Raw genomic sequence first — 9854 nt, forward strand, 5'->3', positions numbered from 1 at the left:
GGAGCTGGAGGGGAGTGTGGAGCGGACAAGGGAGTCACGGAGAGAGTTGTCCCTCCGGAAAGCAGATAAAGGTGGGGAGGGAAAGATGTCTTTGGTGGTGGGGTCGGATTGCAGATGGCGGAAGTGTCGGAGGATGATGCGTTGGATCCGGAGGTTGGTGGGGTGGTACGTGAGGACAAGGGGGATTCTTTTTTGGTTCTTATTGCGTGGACGGGGTGTGAGGGATGAGGTGTGGGAGATGTGGGAGACACGGTTGAGGGCGTTCTCGACAACCGAAGGGGGGAAGTTACGGTCCTTGAAAAACGAGGACAACTGAGATGTACGGGAGTGGAATGCCTCATCCTGGGAGCAGATGCGGCGGAGGCGAAGGAATTGGGAATAGGGGATAGCATTTTTGCAGGAAGGTGGGTGGGAGGAGGAGTATTCTAGGTAGCTGTGGGAGTCGGTGGGCTTGAAATGAATATCGGTTTCTAGGTGGTTGCCCGATATGGAGACAGAGAGGTCCAGGAAGGGGAGAGAGGTGTTAGAGATGGTCCAGGTAAACTTAAGGTTGGGGTGGAAGGTGTTAGTGAAGTGGATGAACTGCTCGAGCTCCTTGTGGGAGCACGAGGCGGCGCCGATACAGTCATCAGTGTAACGGAGGAAGAGGTGGGGTTTAGGGCCGGTGTAGGTACGGAAGAGGGATTGTTCCACGTAACCTACAAAGAGGCAGACGTAGCTTGGGCCTATGCGGGTACCCATGGCCACCCCCTTTGTCTGTAGGAAGTGGGAGGAATTGAAAGAGAAGTTGTTGAATGTGAGGACGAGTTCGGCTAAACGGATGAGGGTATCAGTGGAGGGGGACTGGTCGGGCCTGCGGGACAGGAAGAAGCGGAGGGCCTTAAGGCCATCTGCATGGGGAATGCAGGTGTAGAGGGACTGGACGTCTTTTTTCCTAGTCCTGCCTATGTTGTTGGTACCTACGTGGATCCTCCCCCTCCCTCTCTAGTATCCTCTCAAGCTGGTCAGAGATGTCTCGCACCCTGGCACCGGGCAGGCAACACACCATGCAGGATTCTCTATCCTGCTCACACACACACACACATACAAACACACTCACTCACTCTCTCACACACACACACACATACAAACACGCTCAATCACTCTCTCACACACACACACGCACAAACAAACACACTCACTCACTCTCACACACACACACACACGCACACACACAAACACACTCACTCTCACACACACACACATGCACACACACAAACACATGCACACTCACTCACTCTCATACACACACGCACACACATACACACACACAGACACACACACACAGACACACACACACATACATACACGTGCGTGCTCACATACACACACACCGACACACACACACACACACACACACACAGACACACACACACACACACACATATACATACACGTGCGTGCTCACATACAAAGACACACACACACACACACACACAGGCACACACACACACACAGGCACACACACACACAGACACACATACATACACACAGACACACACACACGCACACACACATATACACACACGTGCGTGCTCACATACACACACAGACACTCAACCCATGTCCCCATTCTCTCCGACCCACTCAAAATCCTTTGTGGCTACTTTCTCCCAAGCTGCCCTGCCTTGGAGTCTCTGTGGGCTTCCCCACCTCCTGTCACACCTCCACCTGTAGGCTGCAGACTCTGGAATTCCCTCTGTAAACTCTGTCCTCCTGTGCCCCACTCACTCTTTGACACCCAGCTCTAGGCTAAGCCTACGAACCTCCTCAGTTAGTCACAGTGCCCACATTCCTCCAGCCCACTCCGTCTGCCCCAGGACAAACACAAGCTGGTGATGTTACTCCACTGCTCGAACACTGTAGTGGGACACAGTCTCAGTGCTTTGTGACACTTTGTTCTTACTGATTCACAGGATGTGGGGCATCATTGGCAAGGCCAGCATTTATTGCCCGTCCCTATTTCTGCCTGGAATGTGCAGGCTCCGTTATACCTAAGGCCATGTTTCTCCAGGGTGGGGTGGACTTACATAAATGATGTTCTCCCGAAATCGGATGAGCAGGTTGTGCAAAATCCCAGCTTCATTCAAATCTCCGATCCGGATCATGTCATCCACTCCTTTCACTGAGGTAGGGTGCATGGGGCGCACGCTGTTAATGTTTGAGGCACCAACCCACTGCTCCTAAAGGCAAAACAGACAACTACCATCAAAACAGGCTTTTTCACAGCATGTAAAGGGCTGCTCCCAGTGTATCACACTGTGTTTGTGTGTCTGTATTTGTGGTAGAGTGTATGTATGTGTGTGTGTGTGCCTGTATGTGTGTGTGTGTGTTTGTGTGCGTGTGTGTGCGCGCGTGCCTGTGTGTGTGTGTGCTTGAGTGTGTGCGTATGTGTGTGTGTGTGTGTGTGTGTGCTTGTGTGTGTTTTTGTGTGTGTGCATGTGTGTGCGCGTATGTGTGTGTGTGTGCGCGTATGTGTGTGTGTGTGTGTGTGCTTGTGATTGTGTGTGTGTGTGCGCGTGTGTGTGTCTGTGTGTGTGTGTCTGTGTGTGTGTGTGTGTGTGTGTGTGTGTGTGTGTGTGTGTGGGACCAGTAGTATAAGACCATAAGAAATACAAACAGAAGTAGGCCATTCAGCCCCTCGAGCTCTCTACGCCATTCAATAGGATCATGGCTGCACCGACATCCTTCCCCTGTCCATATTGTACAGCGGGGGCCTTCCCACCAGCCTCCTCCCCCACCCGGTGTGAATGGGGGGCTGGGGTACAGCGGCAGCTGTCTGAAAGCGATGCCCACCCAGGACACAGCCAAGCTCATTGAAATGTAGCCAGTGCTGACCCTCAGAATGACTCCACCGAGATCAGAAGCCTATCGCCCCTGAAAGAAACGGAGCTGGGAACAAGGCCGCTCAAAGACGAGGTGGAAATGAGTGTAGAACTGACCTTGCCTTCATCATCCAACAGCAGAATCTTGCCAGAGCTCATCAGCTTCACCACGGCTCCAATTGCTGTGTTGAACTCTCCGCCTGTGTTCGTTTCGAGCCACACATGTTCACCCTGTAAGCAGATGGTGATATTACATACTCCCTGACTCACAGGCAAGTGCTGAGCAGTGGCAGGTACAACACACATTGACCCTAAATATAGAACAAATCCCAACCTAGAACTGCCTCACAGTGATACCAGGGAAATCCAGTATCTGACATGTACCTCTCCTCAACACAATACAACACTCACTGACTTCACCAAAATAGAAAATTGTTGCCAAATTTAGCACTTCACCAGGACAAACGCAAAAATGCCAAATGATCACAACGATTTATAGCCCAGGAAAGTGCCCTGCTGACATTTCTCATCCTTGTGTTTGTGCTGGCGATCGCAAGGTGAGAAACTCCAAGATCATGTCTCTCTTTCCAGAAATACCTCCCAGTGTCCCATTTCTGCTGAAGGAATGATAAAGAAATGCCTCACAAAGATCATCAGGCCACATCCCCCTCGCATCATTAGTAATTTCTGAGCATTTTTCTTTCTAACCAAAGTCAGAGAGAATAAGCAACGTTTGCAAACTGAAATCTGGAATCCACTTTAGTGGAGGGATGTGGAGAGGGTGCAGAGGAGATTTACCAGGGTGTTGTCTGGGCTGGACAGTTTCAGTTATGAAGGATATTGGACAGACTGGGGTTGTTTTCCTTAGAGTAGAGGAGAATGCAGGAGTATATGATTGAGATGGATACTATTTTGAGGGACGTGGATAGGGTAGACAGGAACGAACTGTTTTCCTTAATGGAGAGATCAGTGACCAAGGGGCATAGGTTTAAGATAAGAGGCAGATGGTTTAAAGGGGATGTGCTGAAAAGGGTTCCACCCTCAGGTGACCATCGATGTGGAGTTTGCACATTCTCCCAATGTCTGTGTGGGTGCTCTGATTTCCTCCCACAGTCCAAAGGTGTGCAGGTTAGGGTGGATTGGCCATGCTAAGTTGCCCCGTAGTGTCCAGAGATATGTAGGCGGGTTAGCCATGGAAAATGCAGGGTTACAGGGATAGGATGGGTCTGGAGGGTCATACTAAATGGCCTTTATCCGCACTGTAGGGATTCTATGATTTCATGACTAACCTTGTCGCCCAGAGGTTGGTGGGAATCTGTTACTCACTGCTTGTAAAGGTGGCAGAAGCAGAAACCTTCCTAACAGATTTAGGTGTAACACAATGCCAAGATGTACAAAGGGTATGGGTCAAGTGCTGGAAAATGGGATTAGAATAGTGTGGTGGTTGTTTTTGACTGGCGCAGACTCGATGGGCCGAAAGATCTTTTTCTGTGCTGTAGTTCCCTCCGACTCTGAGGCTGTTATTCCAAGGCAGCTGTAGCTGTCGTTATTTGAGACAGTACAATGTGTACACTTCCTGTTTGTAGCCTGCTGGTTTGTAAAGGTAACGTGACAAGTTGGAAACTTTGTCACTTCTGCTGCAGTCACGGGGACCTCAGGTCACAGGGAAGCGGCTCTCCCAGGCTGTCCTACCGGATTTCACATTCCAGGGAAATGTCTGATCCGCTTGGCCAGGCAGCAGAGAGGATCCTGATCCATGACAGAGGAATAACCCTCATCAATTCAGACAGACCATGCTACTGAATAGGGTCCAGTGTTCGAACACTCTCCCACTCAGTAACAAAACTGTGACAGTGCATCCTTCCCTTCGTACTCATGCTCCACCAGCACTGACCCTCCACGTTGCTGATTTGAGCTCCTTCCCAAAGCTATGAGGTGTTTAATATGTGATAGTAGGAACTGCCGATGCTGGAGTCTGAGCTAACAAGGAGCTGGAGGAACACAGCAGGCCAGGCAGCATCAGAGCAGCAGGAAAGCTGACATTTCGGGTTGGGACCCTTCTTCAGAATATGTTCCCCCATCTACTATGCCTTTAATACTATGCATTCACATATGTACCAATGGACTAACTTTAATTCCCTTGTCACCATAAAACCAAAAACACAGAGCCAGATCACAACTTATTTGACACGGTAAAATCCACTTTCTCCACAAACCGCGTGTTATTTGATCATTAGGACTTAAGGAACAGGAGTAGGTCATTTGGCCTTTGACCCTCTCTGTCAATAAGGCCATGATTGATCTAGTTGTGGTCTCACTCCCACTTTCCTATCCACACTCCATTACTCTCAGCGGTACAGGACATTGGCAAGGCCACTTCTAGAATATTGTGTACAATTCTAGTCACCTTTCTATAGGAAGGATGTTGTGAAACGTGAGAGGGAGCAGAAAAGATTTACCAGGATGTTGCTGGGGTTGGAGGGTTTGAGCCATAGGGAGAGGCTGAATAGGCTGGGGATATTTACTGTTCTCTATTCCCTCCAGGGAGGGTAGTTTAGGAAGTCAAATGTTGGGGGAGGGGCAAAAAAACCACAGCAAGAGGTAAAAAAACAGAAGGAGAAAGGAAAAGGTCCTGACAAGCAGAGGAGGTCCGGTTGCAGCATCTTACCCTGCGGCCATCTTAACTTGTACTTTAACTCCATGATTCTATGGCTCCCCAGTCTATCGAAGATCTATCTAACACAGGCCGGAACAAATTTAAAGATATTCACTAGCTTTTGGGAAAGGCAATTCCACATTCCAATACACCTTTGAGAGAGGAGAAAGAATTCCTCATCACTGTGTTAAAAGGGAGACCTCATTCCTAAACTATATTCCCTCGTTTTCGTCTCCCTGCAAAATGAAAGATCCTCCTGGAATCTACTTATCTAGTCCCCACAGAATCTTATATATTTCACTAGGATCCCTCTTCCCATTCTTCTAAACTCCAATGGGAATAGACCTAGCTTGCTCGATCGTTCCTCATAGCATAAGGCCTTCATCCTGGGAATGATTTGAATTAATTTTCTCTGACTTGCTTTGAAAACAATTATATCTTTCCATCCAAATAAGGAGATCAAAACTGTACACAGTGCTGCAGACATGGCTAAAACCAAGGCTCTATAAAGCTGCTGTAAAATGTTCTTGCTTGCATATTCCAATCCCCTTGAAGTGAACACCAACATCCCATTTGCCTTTCCGAATCATTTGCTATGCCTGTGTATTATCCATGTGTGAATCATAGAATCCCAACAGTGTAGGAGCAGGCTAATCGGGCCATCAAGACTACACTGGCCTTCCGAAGAGCATCCCACCCAGACCCCTACCTCCATAAACCCACATTGACACCTCACAATTTACCATGGCTAAACCACCTAGCCTACACACCCCTGGACACTATGGCAATTTAGCATGGCCAATCCACCCTAACCTGCACATCTTTGAACTGTGGGAGGAAACCAGGGCACCTAGATGAAACAGGATGGTGCGGTGGCTCAGTGGTTAGCACTGCTGCCTCACAGCACCAGAGCCCTGGGTTCAATTCCCACCCTCAGGCAATGTCTGTGTGGGTTTCCTCCCACAGTCCAAAGATGTGCAGGTTAGGGTGGATTGGCCATGCTAAGTTGCCCGTAGTGTTCAGGGATGTGTGGGTTAGTCACAGGAAATGTAGGGTTATGGGGATAGGCTATGGAGCTGACTCTGGGTGGGCTGCTCTTTGGGCAGTCGGTGTAGATTCGTTGGATCAAATAGCCTGTTTCCACACTGTTGCTATTCTATAATAATAGGGGGCAGATGCCAGCAAACGGGACTAGATTTATTTAGGATATCTGGTCGGCATGGACGAGTTGGACTAAAGGGTCTGTTTCCGTGATGTACATCTCTGACTCTATAATCCAACAGGCAGTCACCCAAGCGTGAATCAGACCCAGGTCCCTGGTGCTGTGAGGCACCGTGCCTCCCTTAATCATGTACCAGGTCTCCCAGATAACCCTGAAACTCTGTAATAGCTTTATTAGGGGTGGCACGGTGGCTCAGTGGTTAGCACTGCTGCCTCATAGCACGAGGGACCTGGGTTTGATTCCAGCCTCGGGCAACTATCTGAGTGGAGTTTGCATTTTCTCCCAGTGTCTGTGTGGGTTTCTGCCAGGTGCTCTAGTTTCCTCTCACAGTCCAAAGATGTGCAAATTAGGTGGATTGGCCTTACTAAATACCCCATAGTGTTCAGGGATGTGTAGATTAGGTGCATTAGCCATGGGAAATGGAGGGTTACAGGGATAGAATAGGGGGAATGGGGATGGGGATGGGACTTGATGGGATGGACTTTGGAAGGTTGGTGTGGGCTTCTTGGGCTCAATGGCCTGTCCCCACACTGTGGGGATTCTATAAAATCAAAGCTCCATGTTCTGGAATCTCTCCCCTTTTCAATAGTATACCACTTTTCTATTCTGCCTGCCAAAGTGGACAACTCCACATTTACCTACATTGTACTCCAGTTTTGTTTTTGCCTGCTCACCTTATCTTGTCCATATCCCTTTTTTCAGATTCTCTATATCCCCTTGACAACTTACTTTCCTACCTATCCTGGCGTCATCAGCAAATTTAACAATCACTCAGTCATTTCATCCAAATCATTGGTACAGATGGTACATCTGAATGTACAAACTAGGTGAGAGAATAACGTCCCTCAAGCCTGCTCCACCATTCAATGAGATCATGGCTGGTCTAATTATTTCACTTTCCATCAATCTCAATATCCTTTCAACCCCCTTGCTTATCAAGACTCTTGCTACTCTTACATCGAGAATATTCAAAACCCTGCTTTCCAACATCTTTTGAGGAAGATATTCCAAAGTCTTAGGATCCTCCACAAGAAAAAACATCCTCATCATCCCATTCTTAGACGGGGCAACCCTTTATTTACGATCAGTGATCATAGATTCAGCCACAAGAGCAAACATCCTGATCATATTTACCCTATCAACACTGCTCACAATCTCATGCTTTTCGGGTTGTAATTGTTATATTGTCTTATGATCTCAGTAGATGTTATGACTGGATGACTCAAATCCCTGACTGTAATCTGGCTTGATAAATCATATTTTGTATTTTGGTTTCACTGTGGTAGCCTTTCACTGAAATACACGCACAAGTTAAAGGCTCAGTTCTGAAAAAAACAGCATTTTATATGCAAGAAAAAAATTAAAATAAAATAGAGTAAGCCAAACTATTTACATATAACATGCATGTAAAGAGTTGGAAACACATCATAAAATACAACCCCATCAAATCCAAAAAGCCTCCTTTACAATAATCATGTCAGAGAGAACTTCCTTCCATTTCACATCTATTCAAGTTAATTTAACTGTGGCTTCAATTTCCCAACTGAGAATCTAATAGGTTCATCTTAGAACCTTTATACAAATGAGCTTGCACTTTCTCAGTTTCAACTAACCCTTTCCAGGTTTAAACCAAACATTTCTGGTCTGAAACTAAATTCTTAGCAGTCCTAAACTATCTCCATTTCACAGGAACAGCTGTTTTACACATCCAGCATCAACCAAGAGCTATGCAAACTGCCCTAAACTAAAACCCAAAAAGACTTTTTTAAGTTTTGTATGTTTCCTCTAGACCCAATTTACTTTGGATTTGGGAATGACAACATGCAACGCAACACAGAAATTCAGTCAAGTGAAAGGCCTTTACTGGGGAGCAGGCTGACTATGAGAAAGGCTCAAATAAAATTGGACCTGAAACATGACCAGGTAGTTGCTTTTGAGAATTCCCTGGATTTGAAGTTTACCCAATCCAAACACTATTGTATTTCTTCAACAAGACCTAGCTCTTGTAATGAAAAGATTAAGTAAATGTTATTGTCTCAGGAAATAGCAGCTTAAAGGAAAATAGGTCAAATAACCCCATTGACAGTTTACTCATCCATCATCTTACAGGTTAAAAACTCCTACTAAAGGATGCAGGAGTCAGGGACAATGAGTACATTAATGAAGGATTGTCCCTGGTTTGTGAAGGGATTACAGTTAGCTCCACTTGTTCTGAGTGCTTGAATATTCTGTATGCAATTTGTTATGAACAGACCCCAATTCATTACAGTTCCAGATGGGTTACCCGAAACTGTTAAGCTCCTGGGATGAGAACCAATGAAGTTGTTCCCCTTCTTTATTCACCTGCCCCCTTAGTAGGTTACAACAAGGTTCATTTATTAAGGATCTCGTCCCTTCTGGCTACATTTTCCCAAACCCAACTGAACTTGTGCTTTCGAAGTAGCCAATTGAGCCAGGCTTTCTTGAAGTAGCAAAGAGTGAGTTTACTAATTACTGAATGTGAGAAGAAATATTAACGTCACACACACACGTACACACAGGTCAGAGGTAAGGGGTAAATCCAAAAAAATTAAAGTTACAAAAAAGATTACAAAGATCAATTGATTGTGAAGAGCAGATAATATAACATTGCAGCCAGTAGCATTGACACAGGCATTTGAAGAGTGGATTTTTGAGAGTTTTGATTTTGTAGGCTAGTAGAAATTCCTTTATCCTGATTCCTTTTGTAATTGGTTTGCAGCACTTGGAGTGAGAGTGTCTCTTCCTTTCCTTACCTGCAGTGTAGGGGTGCTTACTGGCTGTTCTCAAGCTAACAGGGCAGAACAGCATTTAGTGTGGCTGAGATTTCAGAATACATTTGGTGAGAGATAAGGTAACATGAAGGGCTGGCAGAAAGAGTGGAAAGGTCCAGAGTAAGACTATAGGTAGTGATCGAAAAATAGTACATTTACAACACAACAACCAAACTGTTTGGGTGTATTCATCAAGGTTAATTGGCACTGATCACACAATGACATAATCTGAATGCATCACAGAAAGTGATCAGGTCCTGTGCAGTTGGATACATCAGATCTTGATTAGAACTAGATAATGGTAGATGACAAACTGATTA

At 46.3% G+C, this 9854-nt stretch overlaps 1 protein-coding gene across 1 annotated transcript in view; it reads right to left on the reverse strand.

Annotated features, from left to right (window-relative positions):
* Positions 1-3170, reverse strand: part of LOC109915178 (unconventional myosin-VIIa-like) — a 108028-nt gene extending 104858 nt beyond the window's left edge. The window contains exons 1-2 of the mRNA XM_048604142.1: positions 2982-3170; positions 2070-2222 (exon numbers count right to left, since the gene is read on the reverse strand). Of these exons, the coding sequence (XP_048460099.1) occupies positions 2070-2222; positions 2982-3170 (342 nt within the window). The remainder of the gene's footprint in view (positions 1-2069; positions 2223-2981) is intronic.
* Between the last annotated feature and the right edge of the window lie 6684 nt (positions 3171-9854).

The sequence above is a fragment of the Rhincodon typus genome, chromosome 13, assembly GCF_021869965.1.
Source record: "Rhincodon typus isolate 14 chromosome 13, sRhiTyp1.1, whole genome shotgun sequence".
NCBI classification, from domain to species: Eukaryota; Metazoa; Chordata; class Chondrichthyes; order Orectolobiformes; family Rhincodontidae; genus Rhincodon; species Rhincodon typus.